This window comes from Choloepus didactylus, chromosome 5 (assembly GCF_015220235.1).
Source record: "Choloepus didactylus isolate mChoDid1 chromosome 5, mChoDid1.pri, whole genome shotgun sequence".
NCBI classification, from domain to species: domain Eukaryota; kingdom Metazoa; phylum Chordata; class Mammalia; order Pilosa; family Megalonychidae; genus Choloepus; species Choloepus didactylus.
The window spans coordinates 93,964,284-93,987,014 of record NC_051311.1 but is presented as its reverse complement, the minus strand read 5'-3'; the positions used below and the strand labels follow the sequence as shown (position 1 = coordinate 93,987,014).

The 22,731-nt window shown below is 34.9% G+C and overlaps 1 protein-coding gene across 1 annotated transcript in view; it reads left to right on the top strand.

The window, feature by feature from the left end:
- The window catches only part of MAGI2 (membrane associated guanylate kinase, WW and PDZ domain containing 2), a 1,506,415-nt gene that overhangs the window by 1,026,051 nt on the left and 457,633 nt on the right, over positions 1 to 22,731 (top strand). The window contains 2 exon segments of the mRNA XM_037836511.1: positions 1,009 to 1,219; positions 12,043 to 12,122. Coding sequence (XP_037692439.1) covers positions 1,009 to 1,219; positions 12,043 to 12,122 — 291 coding nt within the window.

The window sequence follows — 22,731 nt, the reverse complement described above, 5'->3', positions numbered from 1 at the left end:
TTTGCATGTTGAAAAGTAACTTTCTTTTGCCCTGATAGATAATATCTTGGTAGAGTTAGGTTCTTGGTTGCATTACTTTCTTTTTTTCAAGTTACCTTACTATCTTTGAACTTAGACTACTAAAGATGAAAGGTTTGATGCTCTTCTGTTCCTCTTTTCTTTGTAAATAATCATGATTCTTCAGTGTGGAAGTTGGTAAGGTGCTTTTTAACCTCCGGATTTGAGAATTGCACCTAGATGTGTCTGTTGCTGCTGTAACAAATTACCACAAACTTAGTGGCTTAAAACAATTCAAATTTATTATTTTATGGTGCTGTAAGTTAGAAATCCAACATAGATCTCACTGGGCTAAAATCAAGGTGTTGGCAGGGCTGTGCACCTTTCTTGAGTCTCTAGAAGAGAATATGTTTCCTTGCCTTTGACATCTTCTAGAGTCCGCATTCCTTGGCTTATGGTCCCCTTTCTCCATCTTCAAAGCCACTGATGTTGCAGCTCTTTGACCATTCTTCTACAGATGTATCTCCCTCTCACCCTCCTCTTTTACTTTCCTCTTCCACTTGTAAGTACCCTTGTGATTACATTGAGCATACCTTAATAATCAGGATAACCCCCATCTCAAGGTACTTAATCATATTTGCAAAGTTCCCTTTGCCATGTAAGGTAACCTACTCACAGGTTCCAGGGATTGGGATATGGTTGGAATGTGGACATCCTTAGGGATCCATTTTTCTCCCTACCACGTCTGCTGTTGTGAGATTGTCCTTTCATTTCATCTTTTCAACCTCTAATTCAGTAATTAGCAATAATTAGTGGAAGGAAGACAAGAATGATGAGTGAAAATAGAACCAAATAAGCCTAGTGATAAATTTCAAGGCTATTTGCAATTACACTTTTTCAAAATATTTATTAGCCTTCATTGAGCATTTTTCTTTTGTATGGCGTACTCCACACTCATTCAGGAATGACTGTGGCTGGAGTGGCTAATCATGTGTTCTTGGTCTCTTATAGAATCCAGTGAACATGAAGACAAGAGTGCAGGTGCTTCTGGGGAAACACCTTCCCAGCCTTATCCTGCGCCGGTGTACAGTCATCCTGAGGAGGTCAAGGAGGAGATGGGTGATGCAAAGCCAACTAAACCTGAAGACAATGAAGACTCAGACCCATTGCCTGACAACTGGGAAATGGCCTATACAGAGAAGGGGGAAGTCTACTTCATTGAGTGAGTTTTCTACATTTCCTTTAACATGACCATCAAAGAACGTGATATAAATGATGTAGCAAATGAAGATGTGGTCAAAAGAAAACATCCATTTTTATGGTTTCTGGCATTAGCAGCCCTCTTTGTGAGAGAGTAATGGGATGGTGCCTGAACATACTCAAGGATCCTAGAATATAGCTATAAATAAAAATTAAACAGTTCTACAAAAAATTTTACAACCATAACAAAAGACAGTTCTCTATGTGATGCTACTATTGTATCAGAAGTGGTCTAAATATGATGGGAAAATGCTTATTCTACTTTCTAAGGTTCCCTTATATTTCAAATGAGACATGATACACCATTTAAGTCAGATTTCCAGGAGTGTCCACCTCATGCTCCTAAGTTTGTAAGGCTACAGCTGTTTAGAGCAAACTGTTTGATGGTCACAAAAGAAAATGTTTTAAGCATTTCACCTGAGGTCAGATATCAATAAAATAATTTGTTTTTGCATAATTCATCATCCTTATTTTTATTAGCTTCCATTCTATTTGTTGCTCACCATTTTTTCATGACTTGCTAAGGGAAACTGAAATACTAATTCCGAACTCCTTGGTGACATTCACTTGACCTAACCTTTTCTTTCCTTTAGGGCCTTTTGTCAAACTCCGAATTTTTCATATATTTTATAGAGAATAATAATAATGTCCACCTTTCCTTTTCTTTATCTTTCAGGAGTAGAGCAAATTTTTCTTAAAGGAAACTCCAAAATTATAATACAGAATTAAATTGATGATGTGCATAGGAAAATCAAAATGTTTACTAGAAAAAAAGTTTTGTAAATGAACAACCATTATTCTTATAAAGTTGTCAAGCCTCAAAAGATTAAAAAAAAAAATAGAAACTGAGGTTTTCAGTACTGACAGTGGATAAAAATATGTAAACTCTGATTATTAAAAAAAATAAAAATTAAAAGTGAGCTCCCTTTCCCAACATGGAGTGATTTATGACTTAGAGCTCCATAGGCAGAACTCAGTTGTGAAACTGAAATGTTACCACATACTAATATTTAATTCTCATGTGAAGTTGGAAACTTTGATACGTGTGGCCAAGGAAATACATAATCATCATCAGGTAATTACTTGTCGCTCTGCTTGACTCCAACATGGATGGGAAATGCAATGTTTTGCAGAAAATGAATCACTAAAATTTGACTTGTGGCTAATCTTCCAAGTTTGAAAAAGGGTAAGAATCTCTTGCATTATTTCTTATTGCCATAATCGATGTGTCAGAGACATCTTTGATCAGTTAATTGGGAATGGAAAATTGTATAGAAATTTGAAAACTATGACTAATTGACAAACTCTTTTTTAGAAGGATTAATATCTAGAAACATAATTTTGACATTGATAAGGAAAGGATGGCACCAATGCAGACCAGAAGTCAAAATATAAAAACCCTAAATATGAGGGCATTTACTGACCAATAATTACTAAACTACTAATGTTCAGAACAAAGGAGACTGATGATAGATACATTTTTATTATATAATAGATGAGGGAGTAAGGCTATATAGAAATAATAATAAAAACCCAGTATGACAAGGTGATAAAAGTAAGGTGTTTCCTTAGAATGTTTCCAATAATGTAATTATAAGAACCTTCTTTCTTTGTGTTTTTAAAGTAAACTTTCTTCTTTAAACTGTGTCATTTTTTGGGATTGTGGAAGAAAGGGAATTTTGGAAGACAGGCATGGTAAATGATGAGGCTGTCTGTTTGGGCTTGGGAGAATCTACCAAAAATCTTTCCATCAGTACTCCGGTAAGTCAACCTGTATCAGGATGCAAAGATTCATAAGAGTTTGTCCTGCTTTCAAACTTATCATCAAAGCTGGGGAAAGAGAGATAGTAATAAACAATTAGTAAATAACTAATTTCTGCAATTTTTGGTACTATTCAGAGAAGGATAAGTTAAACGTGGGCTTAGTGAAAGGAGGCATCATGGGAATGATGAGAAATCATGGACTTGAAAAGTTGATAATATTTAGTACAAAGACCCAGTCCCTAGATGTGTTAAGGACAGTGAGGGGATCCCTTGACATTCCTAAAGGAGCATATATTAGTTGGTGAATCCTGGGAAATGACTGCCTCGTTTGGATTTTTCTAGAACATTAGTGATTTTTAAAGGCAAGCAGAGTGTCTTGTCCATTTGCTTGTTTCTTGTAATCGTCCTAAAACTGTGAGAGAAGAATGAATGGATAGGTTTAGGAACAAAGATGGGCTGAGGTGAAAATACAAAGGCACAATATAGGAGACAGTTTCACTTATGTTGAGTAAGCTAGTATTGAGGGAATCTTTTTCAGAGTTTAAGGAGAATGCAGAAGTTGAGAGTAAAAGCTGTAGTGTGACAGGAAGGCAATTATTTGGATGGCAGGAGCAATGCAGGATGGGATTGGCTACTCTGCAGAATGGAGGCATCCCTCTACCTGTCCTTCCTCCTGGGCCAGTTTGGACTCACCTTCGAATCTCAAGACTCAATGTGATGATTTCAGGAGCAGATCAGTGTCTTTTTGTCTGGCCCTCATTTCCATGTGATCCCCACTGGTGCTTCAGCTTCCTTTTTCTCTGCTTCCATTTCAGTCCGCTTTACTTTTCCTTCAGTTTCTGCTGATTTTCTCCCGTCTGCTTTCACTCTGCTCTAGAACACCCCTTCATTTCCTAACCACCTTTGACTAATCAACCTTTCAACCCACTGGCATGGATTTGTGAGCACCTTTGCTATTGATTTCATAATGAATTCTTATGTGAAAACAACTTTATAAAATAAAAGCCCCCTTGGTGCTTGGAAACGGGTATGGTAGGACAGGAGACAGGGAGAGGGGAGGAGCGTGTTTGGGCAACAAGGATGTTCTGAGGGACTAAACCACGACACATTCCAGAGGCAGTCCTGAAGCCAAGTCATGGTAAAAGAAAGCAAGTTGAAAAGGAAAGGTAGAGTGACGTAAGAAGAAGGCAAAACAGCAGGAAATTGGAAGAGAGGAAGAAATAGAGGGGTGAGATTTGTGAGATAAGAGGGTAAAAAACTTTCCTCTGGCGCAAATACTGTGAGAATCACTTAGAGTATGGAAGTCTCCCCTGGTAGGTAACATCCTTTATCAAACTTCACTGAATTCCATTTCCTGTGAATAAAAGATCATAACAAAACAGAAAATAAGTGAAAGAAGAAGGACCCTTTGGTACTGTGTATAAAATAAAAATATGTATTTCTATATTTTTTAAAGAGGGGACCTCTACCTATGCTGAAATGTTAATTTTAAATAGATATAGTTATATCTATGTTATATAAAAATATGGGTTTTGAATTAAGGTAACAATTCCATTTATTTGTCTTGTCTTCCATGTAATAATGTTTAAACTATTTATGGATTTATTCACTATTGGAAGATAGTTTATATGGGCCAATTCTTTAAAAGATCTGCATTTAAAAGATTAGTTTTTTTGGTGGTGGTTCTCAGTACTGGTGAACACATGGACCAATGATGTTTCCCACACTCTTTAAAACTGTTTCCTTTGATGAATGATGACAGGTTCCTTTTATTATTTACAAAGATATTTAATAGGAAAGGTTCATAGCTGTGAAAGTATTTTTAAACAACATAATTTTAAATTGAGTGAATGCACTCTTCCAAGCCTGCTTGAAAGTATTAATAATGCCTTATATTTAGTGATTTTTAAGACTTTAAAATGCATAATATCACTTAAAACCAGTAGTTTCCTTGACTCAAAATATTATCATTATATTTGAAAATAGGTTGTATATTAAATACAAATTCAAATTAGTAATAGTACTTACCATTTGTACATAGCCTGCTTTTTTCAGGTTGTGTTCCGATTCCCTTAAGAGTAACAGCTAATACATGTTAAACTTTTACATTTTGTTCATTTAATCCTCATTTTAGGAGACCAAGTCTTGCCCTAAATCACATTACTAAGAAGTGGGAAAGCTGGGATTCGTTGATTCCATTATTCAACAAGAAGCATAATATGTTCAGTAACCATTTTAAATGCTGGAAATACAGTAGTCAAAAAATTCCAACAAGGTTCGTATTTTCTTGGAACATAATCTGGTCCCAGGGTCATTGCTCTTAACCAATTTCTATGGCTCCTACTTTACACATATTACTCCATAACCACCCTAGAAAATGCTCAATTTATTCCCATTTTATAGCTTGATTTATCCCCATTTTATATCTGATGCACCCTTGGGCAAATAAAAATTCCTGAGGTCACATAGTCCTGTCATCCTCCAAAGCTTCATTATCCCATACTACCTCCAATCTGTAAATAGACACAGATCAAAAAAAACAAAACAAAACAAAACAAAACAAAAAAACTCCACAACCCTTTTATAAACCCTTTTATATTACAAATGGTATTTGTTTTATAAACTACTTGGCCAGAAATTCACTATTCTAGGGGTTAAATGTGCCATAAAGAAAAGGTGCCACAGGGTTAATCTGGATTGACATGCTCTGGGAATCCCATAAAATTACTTCTTTGTTTGAGAGTCAGTTTAGTTAGTGACATAAAAGAGACTGCTCTTGCTTTGGCAAAAAACAAAACGACAACAAGAACCTATTTGTTTACTACCATCTTCCTGACTGGCAATGAATGCTGTGTCATTTTAAATAATAGATTTTTAAAAGCAGGCTTATGAAACTGAAAATCACATCTGTGAGAAATGTCATGGCTGTATGTGGTTTCCTAAATCTTTGACAGGGCTGAATTTACTTTTAAATTCAAAACAAAACTCACAATTAGTCTATGTTTCTTGTGTTGCTCTCTCTGTATCCTGTTAAAGTATCAAGTAAATCAACAGTTGCCATTTGCAGCAAATTTAACACTTTTCATTCATTAAACAGAAGATAGAATACTTGGGAAGTTTATGGAGAGGGAAGTGATATCAGTTTTTTGGTATACAGCAACACTAGTATGCTACTTTCATATTCTATGTTCATGATATCCCTGCCAGTGAAGAAATTTGATCTTGGATTGCTTTTTTGTGTTTTGTATATATATGAGACAGTAGATATATGAAATGCATTTTAAACATTTTTTTCTTGTGCCAGCACAAGATTCTGGTACAATCCTCAGACAGAAAATAAGTGACATACACAAAACAGTATACAACCCACAAACACAAAATCTTTAACAGTATTCATAATAAAACTCCTTTTTATAATGTTTCCTAAACCAACAAAAGATACGATGGCAAACATATATTCATAGACAACAAAAATTTTAGGATTATTATTTAGGAAAAAATAACCACTGTAGAGGTCACTAACATTAGCTTTTTATGTGGAGTACCTATGTATAAATAGAAAAAAATATTTAGTAAAACAATTGAGTGGAGTCTTGAAAAAAAAAGTCCTCAGTGTTAATCATCAATTAGACACAAGTAATTGTATTTGATACTCTTCCTCTGGAATGATGGTAAAAGGGATAGAAGGTCTTTTGGAAAATGATACAATCATCTTGAGGGTTTAGTGACTATAATATAAAATCTAATCAATTTATACACCTTTAAAAATGAATGTTTATTAAAAATACATAAAATACAGTCAACAATCTCTATGTTGCTATTTTCCTTGAACCTATATGATTAAAATTGGGACCTTAATATCCACAGACATTTTGAATTGCTCAATGGACTCTAAAATATTTTCCTGTACCTTGTTAACCTTGTTCAAGATTATGTTCCAAATAATCAAATGCCATTATCTTCATTCTCTTATTAGTCTTCTCATGTAATATTTATAGGAAGAAAATACTGTTAACTAAAAGTTAGAGATTGAGCTTCAGAGTTGCATTCTAAGGAAGACTTTTAAAATTCAATGTATTTATCATTGTTTTAAGTCTATTACTATTTATTTTTAGAGAAAACAAAGCAAAAGAAAGGGGTGTGTTCAATAACAAACATTTCTTAATCCATTAATAAATTTTTAGTTAATGGAAGAAAACACTTCCCATATTTGTGCAGTACTCGAAACATTTTTTGGTTCCATGAGGCAGTAAAGAAAGGAAAGAAGTAAGAAAAGGAAGCGCAAAGAAAAAAAAAGGGGGGAGGATGAATCTTAAAATTTAGGTTTGAGTTTGGTCACTGTTGAAGATCCACTTATGCATACCTAGAAACTGCAAAGGAGTTTGTACCCTGTTTGGAAAAATAATAAAGTAAATGAAAAAATGGAATGAAGGACAGAGTGTGGGCACAATCTATAAGAAAATTTTAAGTTTTGCTCCTAATAAGCACTTCACCTATTGATAGCATTTTTCTTAACCTATCCTGATTCTTTTTGTATAGCTTCTAAATCCTAATATTCATATGCAGATTTTTTAAACCAGATTTTTAAAGACTTTGTTCTGGAAAATATTCAGATTTGAATGAAGAAACTTTGATTTGAAAGAGATTGGAATGGAGAATTCAAGTTTGTAAGGACAAAATTTTTCCATTGTTATTATCTGTGCCCCTCAATCTCGATGCCCTCTCTTTCATCTATATGCATATGCATTTTAATATAACACACACTAACTGCAAGACATTCTACACTTACAAAGGAATTTAAGTAGGGATTGCTATACTCACATGGTAGGTGCAAGTCTCAGTTCCTAAACCAATGAAAGAGCTGGAAAACAGAACCTTGGTTACCATCTGAGGGAGTGAAATAAAGCACCTAAGTATAAAAATCAAAGTGTTAGGTTCGGTATGCCTCTGTTGCAGATCATTAGAAAACCAGGATTTGGGAAACAGACATATTGTGCTTAAGGCTAGCTCTTTCATTCATTAACTGTGTAACATTGGTCATGGTACCCAGTCTCTCTCAACCTTTGTTTTTTCACCTGTAAAATGGAGTTAATAAGACTAAGCTACAGAGCTTAGTCTTATTAACTTAGCTCAGTCCCTGACAGAGTAGGCAATCAAGAGCTTAGTCTTATTAACAGAGCTTATTAATCTTATTAGTCTTATTAGTCTTATTAGTCTTACTAGTCTTACTAGTCTTATTAACAGAGCTTAGTCTTATTAACTTAGCTCAGTCCCTGACAGAGTAGGCAACCAAGAATTGTTATAAGATACTAACTTTGCAATGGTGTGCCATGTCTGTAGCTTTTCCTGTTGAAGAAAAATATGTGAGATGATTGTTTCCTAAGAAGATAAGATGCTATTATTTAACCTGCTGCTTTTGTCAGTTGGTAAAGGTTAAGCTTACAAAATGTACAGAAATTTCTGATGCATTACAAGTCAGCCTATCACATGACTCCAAGAACATTCTGATGTGAATTTAAACTAGAATAGCAGAATTGAATTTATTTCTCGTTTATTTCAGTCCTCCAATTAGATTCAGTCTATAGTTTAATATCAGAGAAGAATTTTGGATATACCCATATGATATACCGTTTTTTTAAAGTTTTTATTTGGATCTTTTAATATATTGACTGAACTTAAAGAGCTACTAACTTAACTCCACTTAATCTCTCACTTATCATGATGATCACATTAACTTTATCCAGAGAAATAAATAAAGTAGTTTATTATTATGGCTCAAAGTTCCTAGAAAATATTCTTTCCATTTCCCCTAGAAAATATCTTTCCATCCCAATGGAAAAATATTCTTTCCATTCTTTCTAATGTTTCCCCAGCTAGAAAAAAAACAGTTTCTTTGCAAATGCAGCCCATCTATGCCTTTGTGTCTCTGTTTAAGAAACTGGAATAGAAATATAACATTATTTAATGTTGGCATCATATTTTCATGTCTTTATTGCCACATGCAACTTGGATAGATTAAAAAAAACTGGTGTCATGCATCTGATTCTGCCCATCTGTGAAAATGAAAGGCTATCACCTTCCTCAAACTTGAGGAAAGGCAGTAGGCAGATTGTTAAAAATTCCTCAGTGATCCCATTTTGTACATGGTTTCCTGCCCAGCTTTTAATCCTATTTTCAAATGGAATTGTTGAGGTCTAAAAATATATAATTTAAGGGAAGTGGAAAAGCCACGTGGTCTGTTGTCTCTCAAATGCATTAAAAATATCCCCTTTGTAAGGCGACTTAAAGGAGCATGCAAATTACAAAGCTGTGAGAGCCACTATTGAGGAATACTGTGCTGGATCTTCATGTGATGTTTAAGACAATTACTGTAGGTAACTACTACCCATATTTCTCTCCAAACCGTTTCAGAGGATCAGCTAAAAATTCTGTTAACTGCAAGAGACTTATTCTGTGAAAATCTATTAAAGTGACATACTATTAATGCTAGTTCAACTTAAAAAAAATCATTCTGTAATAAAATGCTTTATATAAACTCAGGATGGCAATGAAATTCAGTTATCTACTAAATTAGCCAGTATTTGAGACTTATGGCAATGGACTATAGAAATGGTAATTTGACTCCCTGCAGTGGTTTAGTAATGGCCCGTTAATACTTATCCATGGATGTGTTTGCTTTTGTGACTGTGTCTAGAAATGACTCTTCTCCAAAGTTGGGGGAGGCTCCAGGAAGAAGCAGGTGTGGGTAAAAAGAAGGGAAATTAATCTAACTTGCCCACCTCTCAACCTTTCTCTCTACCTCTTAGAAACATACACGCACACATACTTTGAACTGAGGTGTGCCGATAAAGAGCATTTTTAAAGTGACTTTCTTTTTCAAAATGAGAGTAGCAAGCACTGAACCTCATGCCCCACATATTCTCACACTCTTATAGTCACAACCACTATCCATGGGCTTCAAGCCTTCTCTTCATTGGAAATGACTAGATGATACCAACATTAAAAATGAGTACCAATGATAGGGAGGGAAAGAAGTAGTGATGTGACAGTATGTTAAAGTTAGTGGATTGAGCTATCGGGGGAGGGGGGTCAGGGTATGATGGAATTCTGTGTATGGGGCTAGTATTGTTTTTGCAACTATTCATGTAACTTTGAATTTATCTCAAAATAAAAAAAAAGTTATATGAAAAAAAAAAATGAGTACCAGAGTGAGATGAAAGTGTCTGCTATATTTTATATTCTTCTGAAACTTGATAATGAAGCACCATTAGACTTGACAAAGGTCAAATTGGGGGAAGATAAGAGCTGGCATATTCTCAAGATAATGTATTATTTGACCAAATCCACAGCCTTCATCTGATCATTTATGCCCCATTACAGAGGCATCCATCATGGAGGAGCTCTTAAAGGTGAAGGAAGTGATGGAAAGAGTATTTTCTCTTTACTCCACATGAAAGTCAGAAATAAAAAAAGGGGTCTCCTTCAGGAGGAGACACTGCATGACTCAAGGGTCTTAATGTCTCAGGTCTCAAGTCAGAGATGACTCTACACACAGGCAGACAGGGTGATCATCTAGTAAATGCTATTTGAACAGTGCTTTAACATCTTTTTAGCTTCTTAGAGTAGATTTCCCACTGTCCATCTTGGCTCTATGCTCCCTTCTTCGTTTCATTAGGTGAGGCATTTAGTCTCTAGAAGTTTGCCATTAAATCTGCTGCCTGGGAGAATTTTCTGACCTTTGCTTTAAGTGCACATTGATAAATCAGATGATTTAGCTAGCACTTGTGGCTCTGATGTGATAAAAAAAAAGTAGTTTAATTTCAATGAAGTAAGAGAATACATGGAAAATCCATATTATCATTTTCACTTTGATCTCCTTACAGCAGTATGCAAGGATCCCTATTATTTGACCCTATTTTTATTTCCAACCTATCTTCTACTGTTTTGTTTCATGTTCTATCCATTGACCTTCTGACTGTTCTATGTATAAATCTCCCAATTTCCCAAAGCTGTGAATTTGCGCATTCTTTCCTTGAAGTCCCTCATAAATGCCACATCTCTTGGTAGATGAGCTTGTCCGGTAGATGAGTTCATTTGAGACAGGTGTACACAGTAAAGATTTTAGCTCAAACTATTAGTTGAGTCAGTGATTTTGCTTAAGGATCACCTGGAGTGCTTTCCAGTAATGGAGATTTTGTGGCCCCACTCAAATATTCTGATTTGGTAGTTGTATGAGGACTCTGAATGTGCTTTGTTAATAAGCCTGCCAGGTAATTCCAGGACCCTCTTTAAAAACACTGCTCTTAAAAGTGTCTCTCCTTTGCTTTTTAAATTGCTGGCAAACAACTTCTCAGAATTTTTTTTTTCTACACTAAAATGTCATTTTATCATTAATTCCCAGAAACTCCATTTCAGAAATGTTACTATAGAGACATTGCTATCCCCTGCCTTTCTAGAAGGATTGAGTGTTTAGAGGGAAGATAGCTAAATGAGGATTAATGAAATTGCTATTAATCACTTTTTGAGAAAATGTTGGAATCCCAAGAACATGCTGTAATTTGCATCACTTCTGTACTGCCTCTGCCAGCGCTGTAGTTAAAAGAGTAACAAAACAACTATTTATGAAAAGGGCAGGTTTAAGATGAAAATAATTCTTTTGCAAAACTCAGGAAACAGTATCAGAGCTTGCGGACTATGCTCTCCCAACCGGAGAATCCTGTATTTGTAATAAATTCCTTTTGCTCTGGATGAGTTCTGCATTTTCAATGAGGTTAACTTGGCAACATTCTAGTTGATTTTAATAAAAATAGCTGCTTTGAGGACAGGGAGCTGAGGTTGCCAAATTTACAGCTGCCTTGCACAATTACTCTTACACCTCCTTCAGGGCTACTTAGAACCAGTAAGCAAATTAAGTGTATCGATTGCAATTTTGTTGGACTAACCCCCTCTTTTTTTTTCTTAAGGAATAAACTTGATTCCTTTTAGTATGTGTCTGTTCAGAGTGATCTCTTTTCTTTTCAGCCATAACACAAAGACAACATCATGGCTGGATCCACGACTTGCGAAAAAGGCTAAACCTCCAGAAGAGTGCAAAGAAAATGGTAGGTTATTAGTTTTTATGGTGTTTCAGCAATGCACTTTGATAATGTTTGTGTTTCTTAAAAGAGGGTCTCACAAAAAGAAGCAATAATCTGGTTTAAACAGCTTTAAAGATATGATATTTAATGCTTAGATAGAGGAGATAATTAACTCGGCATTTCAGCAGTGCCATGTGGTTTTGCTTTTTCTCTCTGAGGAAACTGTGCTGAATATCACATCTCTGTCATCTCTGTTGTTTGTTTGACTTCTAGCCTGACTTTCCACCACCTACTAAGGACCTTTTGTTTGCAATATGCCTCTCTGAGGACTCTGATATTTTAATTGGAATTGGATATGATATATGGAGTATCAGCATTCTGAAAACTATGAACAATATTTGATTCTGTGTTTAAAGATACCACATTCTGCCACTTATTAAGGAATTAGAGATTTACAGGTGTATATATCTATATATAAAATATATATTAACCTAGAGCTACTTTCCCTTAATCAAACATTCAAAAATAACTAATTTTCCAGTTCTTGAAGTAATAATATTGACTTGTTTAAAAATTGACGTGAAAAATTTTCACATATTGGAAGTATTTTTAAAAAGCAATTTTGAGGACTAGATGAACATAATCCTTGTTTTAAATTAGGAAATTATGTAGATAGAACTCTATTACTAATGATACTTGTAATTAAAAGTAATGACTTCAATGTTCAAGAACACTTACAATTTAGCTAGAATAATCTCAACTTAAAAAAATTCTCTCATTCAAAAAGTCTTTTCATTTTAACAATAATTCTGGGTTTCTCAGATAATACCCAGATAACATTATGCATCCTTACATCGAGAGGTAACTGTTCACAGATTAGGTATACTCCTGAGTTAAATTAAAAATTAGAGAATGCAATTTATATGCACATTCTAAATACATAAGGGTTTAATTTTATTTATCAATATCTGTATCTAACTTTATATTCATAGCTAGCTCTGTACCCCTTCTGTATAATAGTCCAACTCTATGTGGTTGAATCACATGATATTATTATTATATGACCTGGTGTTTTAAGCAAGAGTAGGTTATATTTCACTGATACTAATTGATATGTTTTGCAAACTGTGATAGTTTATAAATTAAAGTGACCTGATGGGTTACTCTCAGAGTTGTAATTTTGTTATGCCACAGATGTAAAACCTTAGTATATCCTAATTAAAATGAATTTAATGATTTTGTGTTTCTGTGACATATTGAACTTCTCAGCTGTCTTGCTCCTTTGAGTTCATTTCATTATAAAAAGCTATTAAAGTCAAATTTTTAAAATCTGAGAGAGATGTAGACATAACATATTGGGTAATTATGATATTTCAATGTTGTCTGTTTTCCCACATCTGTACTTGTCAGTCTTTTAAGGATGGTAGATACCTAAAATATGATGTCTTTGTCTTCTGAACCATGTGTCATTGAAAAGTGAATCCTAGAATATAGTCTTATAGCTCAGAATGATAATGATACATAACTTGGTATTTTAACATTTGTTTTCATTTTCTACAAAGTAAATAATTCATATAATTTATTCCATATATTACTGGAATGTTTTGCAATGAAAACTAACTTCCAGTTTGTTCGAATGCTATTATACCAGCCACATATTTTAACTTTTCTTGCCAAAAATAAAATGTAAAAATTAGATAATATTGTTACTTCTGTTTTATTTTTCTCTCAATATTATATGTTAAAATACTTGTTTAAAATGTTGGAGGCTACTAGATTACTTTGGAGCATATTTCTCTATGTGTATTATACTTCAGCTTAGACCAAAGTTAGTACAGTAATTTTTTCAGTGCTGCAATGTGTGTAAAATGTATATTTAAAAAACTTGTAGTGGCTCCAGGTCATGCTTTCTCCTGCAAAGATTGACCCTTCCTCTACTAGATGGATACAGTGGAGACTAATTACCTTTATCCAGTTGGGAACTGAGCTGAGGTGAAGTGATTGAGTTTTGCTAAGACTCAATTTATCTCTAGTTTGCTCCCGGTCCTAGGGCATTCACCCACCAGGGCTTTCAACTTAGAGCCTGGTGCAAATAAGCGAATGTTTTTTATAAAGGCCAGATAGTAAATATTGTAGGCTTCACAGGCCATATAGTCCCTTAACTACTCAATGTTGTGCGAAGCAGCCCAGACAGTATATAAATGGGTGTGAATATGGTCTAATAAAGCTGTATTTATGGATGCTGATATTTGAATTTCATATACTTTTCATGTAATGAAATCTTTTTTTATTTTTCTCAACCACTTAAAACTGTATAAACTATTCTAAGCTTGCAGACCATATAAAAATAGGGGTGAGCTGGATTCAGTCCACAGGATGAACCCTGGCCTGGCCTAGTGTGTTTATCTGGGGGCCTGAACACCATTATTTTATCTTCCCAGAACTACAATACTGCCAAAAATCTGTGCTGTTTTTCAGGGTTTTTCTGCTAGCTTAATTTTTTGCCTCCAGACCCTGCAGCTTCAGAATTTGACAAGTATCTTCAGGGGATAATTGGCCATGTGTTTGCAATTTCTCAAGTCTGTATTTTGTCACTCCTGGCCCTTAAGACTGCTAAACTCTCTGCTAGTTTCTCTGATCCCCAGCAGTGGCCATGTTCCCAGGCCAAGTCTGGGTCCTCAGTATCTTCCCAAGCCCACAATCAACAAAATCAGCTGCACATTCTTCTCCTACCTCTTCAGGGGTCTCTCCTCTTCAGGATCTTAGACCTTCTGGACCTTGCTGCTTCAGCAGTTTTCAGATCCCACTAAATTGTTGAATTATTTTTGTTGTTTTATCTCTATTTTCTGTGTGTTCTCAGAGGGACGATGGGTTTGTTGTAAGCTACTCACTCCACCCTACCTGGAAGCTGAAACTTTAAATCAATAACTTTCAAATTAAATAATTAAATGATTTTTATATTTTTAAATTGTACATTTTAGATTTTATTGGGGTTGCACACACCTGAAATTCTTTATTGTTATAATTTATGTTTTAATCCCTCAAGTTTGTATTCCATATGGTTGTATATGTGTGCATACAATAATGACTATGTGTATGTATGTGTGTATATAGTATGGATCTGGAATTGTATCCATCTCCCAGATCTGTTTACATAGGTGCATCACGTTAATTCCTTGAACAACTATAATAAGAGGAGACCAAGTAAAAGAGAGATGAAAGGAAACGCCAAGTGATTTAAATTGTTCTTTGGCTAGAAAAAAAATCCAGCATATGTTTTCTCATTAGTGTCAAGGAGGAAAAGGGAACATGGATGTCTCAGTACAAATACACATAAAACAAGCACATATTTTATCTATACTAAAGCAATCATTTTGTCTTTTTACTTGAAGGATAATACCGCTACTGGTATGTAAAGATATACATCCCTTCTCTCACAGTACAGTTGAAAATGCTGAAGCCATTGTGTTCTGTGCATTTGTCATAGCTCTGTGCATTTCTGGAGTTTTAGCACCAGTCTACATGACAGAAAAAAAGTATCCACCTACTACTGGATTCTAATATTAGTATTTGGGGGAGTGCTGTTTAGCAAGTCACTAGTCTGTTACGAAATGCCACAGAAACAGCAGTTAACTATTAAATTATTTGTGTGCAGGACTCCTTACACTATATATAAAGCACCAGCACGTCAACTCCCAGTCCTCCGAGTCAATGCTGTGGGATTTCTCCAGACACATTCCCATCACAAACATTCCTGCAGTGACATATCCCACGAGGATCACTGAGTTAGAATTAACGTCAAAAGGGATTACAAGCCTCATAGGACTTCTCTCTTAATTTGATTAAACTCAGTGATACCATACTATCATATTCAGAAGAACAAATTGTATAGACTTTGGGGTCAGGGAAAACTGCTCCATATCAAGTCTGGGGAATATTGGGCAAGATAGGTAATCTCCTGGAGCCCAGATTTTCTTACCTGTAAAATGGGAATGATACATATCTCACACAGATTTTGTTCTCACATGCACTAAGCACAGTGCTCTTTTTACTACAGGCCCCAAATAATTGCTAGCTTCCTTTCCTCCAGCCGTCCTCTGAGACGATTGCCCCATAGAAGACAAGGGGAAACTATGTCAGAGCATTATCTTAACAGTTTTGAATTACTCCAATGTGTCCTGGAGCAATGGAAGTGAGCAAATCCAGGTGGGAGAAAACTATCCCTCTAGCTAATTCCAGCCTCATATAAATAGTTTGGGGTTTTTCCCACTCCATTCTGTTAAACTGGCTCTAAATTCTCATGAATTTACAGTTATAGTTGTAATTATTTGGATGGCTTTTATTTATATTTTGTATCTGCAATGTATAAGTTGAATTTCCTCATGCTAATGAAGGAAATAAAAATCACATCATCCTAACCTTTTTACCTGCATGAGAACTACATTTCAACTGGCATTAACTAACACTTTGAGCTAGTATATCTTTAAAGAAAATCTTAATCTGTCTTTAAAAAAATTGCATCCAAAAATGCACATAATGAAAAGGCATAAACCGTATTGTATTTTTTGTTATATAGAATTTTTTTTTTTCAAGAGGAGGTTACTCTTCAAAATGGGAGAAAATGCTAATTAATTTCAGGGTGTTCCTTAAGTGAGTTTTATAGACCTGACACAGATTAGAAAATGCATGTTTTTATTTTTGTAGTTCAGATCCTCTTTCTGACTGCATGGTAAATTTCCTCTTAAGCACAGGCTGTGGCCTGCTTTCTCATTGAATTTGCAATGATATTTGGTGATTCTGATTTCTCAAAAGGTTGAATATAACCAAATTAATTTCATCTGTAAATATATTTGTTTTCTAATCTGATAAACCTGCTAAGATTATATTTATAAAGCAACTGGAAAGTTTACCACTAGGAATAACTCATAAAATCAAACTCTAATATTAACTATTGAAGTACTAAAATTTCTAAATTGAAAAGATTAATTTATATGCAAATATTGAACACCTATCTTCAAATAGTATGAACAAACTAATTTGAATGTTATTTTGTTTCTATACTCATATTTTTTTGTAAAAAATAAGGATGTCAGATATCTTACTAGAAACAGATAATTTTTGTTCAGCTAACTGGTAATTATTCATATTAGTCATGATTTTCTATAGCAACACTTTGAGGTATGCTTCATCCAATAGTATAGCTCCCCTTCCAGTATCTTCCTTTTAGGAGTACTCAGAAATACCAACATCTAGGAATGTAAGACTTTAGGGGAGGAAACAATAAAATTAATCAAAAGGAAATTATAAAGGACAGATATTTCACTGGTATTCCTGGCACCAAATTTTGAGTTGTTTATGGCCAGGATCTATTCTGATTGGTCCCAGTGTCTGTTCTGATTGGTCTGTGTTCAGACCATAAAAGTTGTTAATATTTTAAATAGCATTCCTGCACTTATTTTTATGTGTGGTCCCCTTCTATCTGTTAATGTTTACTGTAGCTATAAAGTAGTATCTGTAAGAATTACAAAATTCTGTTCTACCTTATTTCATGATGGCTCAAGTGAGTTTTGTGTAGGGATGCGTTACATCTTATCCTGCCTCCTTAATGCATGCAAGTTTAAAAATAATATTGACATCATTGAATCTGTTTGTTTTAAATGTTTTTTCAAATGACCTTTTTAAAAAATTTTGTATTTTGAAATAAGTATTGATACACAGAAAGTTGCAAAGAAATGTTTAGGGAGGTCCCATACACCCTTCACCTCATCAAAAGGTCCTACTTACAATGGGTTTACACCTACAGAATGGATTATATTTAAGAACATGTTTTCCTGGGGTATATACAGCTTCAAACCACCATGCTCCACCCGCTGGACCCCAAGAGAACATGCTTTTCCTATATGTAAAATGCATTCACTCCATCACTGTATCCCCAAAGCCTTAAGTCATTTCAGAAACAGTGCTTATTACAAAGTCTCATCAAAATTGGTTATAGGTGTGGTCCATGCTGGGGCACAATTTCCCTTTGTCTGTGGATCTGTGAAACCTAGAGAACAAGTTATTTCCTTCCTGTATACAGTGAAGGGACAGGCATGGCAGAAACATCCCATTCCCATAGGGAAAAATGGGAAAGGAAAATAGAGATTTTTCTTCCCAAACAATTCCAAAACCCAGCAGGGCATACTCCATTAGATTTCAAGGGCTGAGAATCATCTACAGAATGATGTTTTGCCCTCCTGGCCTGATGGAGTGGCATCCCCACCTCTGCCAAGCGCTTGCCCAGTGGCCATGTTCTCCCCAAATGCTCAGGTGAAGGCTCCACCTTCTCCAAGCACCATGGTGGTGGCCAAGGGCTCTGCAAACGTCAGCTTTTAATGGTTCTGCCCTTGTGATTTTTCCTTCAGTTTGTCCCTTTTCTGTCCCTATTAGTCCAAGTTGGAAGTGGTTCCATTTATACAAATTATACATAAAACTTGTTAGTTTGCATGTGGTTCACAGGGGTCCAAACCATCAGAGAAAAAAACTCCCCAGATTCTTTCTGGAAAACTTCATTTCAATCCTGACTTCCACAGAAATTGCTGACTGGTTGCATGTTCAATTAAACCCTCATATGATAAGGCACACTGTTTTTTGGGGACTCACTTTCTAGAAGCTCAGACTTTTCCAAACCATCAATTTCTGGTTTCTTTGTGCCCAGGAGTTCAGTTCTCAACTCATGTCTTTCCTCTCGCATTTTGCTATAAGTTGCAAGGAGAAACCGGGCTGCGCTTCCCACACTTAGCTTGGAAATTTCCTCAACTGAATATCCAAGTCCATCACTCTTAAGTTCTGCCTTCCATCTGATATCAGAACTCAATTTTGCCAACTTCTCTGCCAGTTTAAAACAAGTATCACCTTTCCTCTGGTTTCCAATAGCACTTTCAACATTTCCTTCTAAGGCCTCATCAGAAATACCTTTAGCATCCATATTTCTACCAACAGCTTCTTCAAAGCCATCAAGGCCTTTTCTATCAAGCACCTCAAAATTCTTCCAGCCTCTACCCCTTACCAAATTCCAAAGTCATGTCCACATTTTTGGTATCTGTAATAGCAGCACTCCACCCTCCTGGTACCAAAATCTGTTTCCTACACTGCTTCAGCAAATACCATGAAATGGGTCAGGTTAAACAATGGGAATTTATTTGCTCATGGTTTTTAGATGGGGAAAATGTCCAAATCAAGGTGCTGCTTTCTTCCCAAAGACCTTAGCATGCAGGGGCTGGCTGCCGTGATCCTTGGTTCCTCTTTCACAGGGCATATGACAGCTTTTCTTGGTCTCTCCCTTCTCTTCAGGGTTCTGTTTCAGCTTCTTGCTCCCTGTAGCTTTCTCTCTGTGTCTGAATTTCATTCTTTTATAAAAGACTCGGTAATAAGATTAAAGTCCATTCTGATTGAGGTGGTACACACCTTAACTAAAGTAACCTCATCAAAAGTCCTACTTACAATGGGTTCACACCCACAGAAATGGATTAGATTTATGAATATGTTTTTCCTGGCAACATACAGCTTCAAACCACCACACTGTAGTACAATATCCAAACCAGGAAATTGACCGTGTTTATTCAGATTTCACCATTGATCCATATACTCCTTTGTGTATGTGTGTGTGTAGCTCTATGTAATTATATCATATGTATAGTTACATGCAACTGCCACTACAAGACTCCCTCATGCTACCCCTTTATTGCTGTACCCAAACTATTCCACTGCCCAATTCATGACAATCACTTATCTGTTCTCTATCTCAATATTGTTATTTCAAAAATGTTATATAAATGGAATCATACAGTGTGTAAACTATTAAAATTGGCTTTTTCTACCCTGCGTAATTCTGTTGAGATCCATTCAAGTAGTGTGCATCAAGAGTTTGTTCCTTTTAATCACTGTGTTATCAACATACCATAGCATGGAGGTACCGCAGTTTTAAATATCTACTCAATGAAGGACATCCAGATTATTTCCATTTAGGTTTTCATTTTTCTGAGATAAATGCCCAAGAGTGCAATTGTTGGGTCATATGGTAAGTACACTTTTAGTTTTAGAAGAAATTGCCAAACTATTTTCCAGAGCACCTGTACATTGCCACCACCAATGAATGAGTGATCCAGTTTCTTTGCACCTGTGCCAGCATTTAGTGAACTATTTTTTTTTTTCGCCATTCTCATAGGTATATAGTGATATTGCAATGTTGTTTTAATTTGCATTTCTCTAATGGCTAATCACATTAAACATATTTTCAAGTGATTATTTGCCATATGCATATCTTAAACCATGGTGCCTACTCAGTGGCATGTAAGATCATGGCTTTTGCCCAATTTTTAGTTAGATTGTTTGTCTTTTTAAATGCGGTTTTAAGTGTTCTTTATGTATTCTACATATAAGTCCTTTTATCAGATATGTTTACAAGCATATTTTCCCAGCTTTAATTTATCTTTTCATCCTCTTATTAGGGTCTTTCACAGAGCAAATGTTTTTAATTTTTGTGAATTCCAGTTTATCAGTTTTTCCTTTTATGAATCATAATTTTTGGTATCAAGTCTAGGAATTATTTTCCTAGTCCTAAGCCCCAAGTTTTTGTCTTATTTTTTTTTCCTAAAAATATATGATTTTATGTTTGTGATCCATTTTGAGTTACAAATGTGAGAGGTTTAATTGAGGTTTTGTTTTTGTTTTTGTTTTTGCCTATGGACATTTAGTTGCTTCAATGTCATTTGTTAAAAAGGCTTTTGGTTTCATTGGTTTTCTCTATTGTTTTCCTGTTTTCAATTTCACTGACTTCTGCTCTAATTTTCATTATTTCCTTCTTTATGCTTTCTTTGGGTTTATTTTGTTCTTCTTTTCTAGTTTCATGATGTAGGAACTTAAATTATAGATTTGAGACCATTCCTCTTCTAATATAAATAATTAATGCTATGCATTTCCCTCTCAGCACTGCCTTACCTGCATCCCATAAATTTAGATGTGTTGTATTTTGAATTCCATTTAGCTTATGTATTTTTTAAAAATTTCTTTTGCAACTTTCCCATTGACCCATGAATTAGAAGTCTATTGTGTAATTTCCAAGTATTTGAATATTTTCCTGTTTTCTTTTTATTATCAATTTCTGATTTGATTTCTTTATGTTTAGAGAATATGCTATATAAGACTTCATTCCTTTAAATTAGTTGAGGTTTGTTTTTTCACCCAGCATATGGTATATCTTAGTGAATGCCCCATGGATAATAGAAAAGAATGTGTATTTTGCTGTTGCGGGTGTAGTGTTTTATAAATATCAGTTAGATCTTGTTGGTTGATGGTGTTGTTCTGCTCTTTTATTTATTTGCTGTTGTTCTATCAATCAATGAGAGTGTGATGTTTAAAGCCTCTTCTGTTTTTATGGACTTGGCTATTTTGTGTTGCAGTTTTTGTTTATGTATTTTGAAGCTATGTTTTCTAGTTCATAAAGATTTAGAATCACCATGATTTTGTGGTAGATGTTGTCATTATCTATTCTGCCTCTTTGTCCCTAATAACCTTCTTTGCTCTGAAGTTTACTTTTTTTGATATTAGCATAGCCATTCCCCCCTTTTTTATTAATTCTAGCATAATATATCCTTTCATTCTTTTGCGTCCAACATGCCTAAGCCTTTATGTTTGGGGTGGCTTTCTTGTGGACAACAAATAGTTGGGTCATGGTGGTTGTATTATTTTTAATCCATTCTGCAAGTATGTATCTTTTAATTTTGGTTAAAGTAACTATTGATATATCAAGGCTTAAGTTTGTCGTCTTATTACTTGTTTCTGTGTATGTGTGTTTTGTGTTGCTCTTTCTTTTCTTGCCTTCCTGTGGGTTTCTTTTGTATGTGTGTGTGTTTCTTTTAACAGTATTTAGGATTCCATATTCATTTATTTATAGCATATTTGAATGTATGACTTTATATAGTTTTCATAGTGGTTGGTCTGAGTATTGCAGAATACTCAATTTATTACAGTCTACTGGTAATGGCATGTTACTATTTTGAGTGAAGTGTAGAAACCATACTTCCATTTATGACCCTTTATCCTCTTCATAGTTTAAATAAAATTGCCCTAAGTATTTCCTCTACATACACCAAGTACGACATCAGATTTTGTTATTTTTACTTCAACTATCAAGTATAATTTAAGAAGCTCTTTAGGAGAAGGACAGTCTTTTATATGTATCCTTATTTGTATCCATCCCACTCATCATTCCTTTCCGAAGTTGTTCAATATGTGGAAGTAGAAAGTTAGGCTTGAATCCAGGCCACTTGAGTTCAAGATGAGCGTCAGGGCTGTGTCCACTATGCAACACCTCAAGATGCTTTAGCTAGAGTAAGGCCTAAAAAATATTAGAGGAAACTGGGTAAAAATATTTTTACTTGAAAACTTTTGTATGTAAAAGAAATAAAAAGGGATCCTTTTCATATATCTGCAATTTTTCTCCCTGGGCCAGCACATCTATAACTAGACCAATCAGGATAATGTTATAGTCAAAGGATTTTAAGGATATGATGCATGTTCTTTAACAGAATGAATTTAGCTCTCTGAAAGACATTTAAAAATAAGTATTGAATTATATTCCATATTCTTCAGA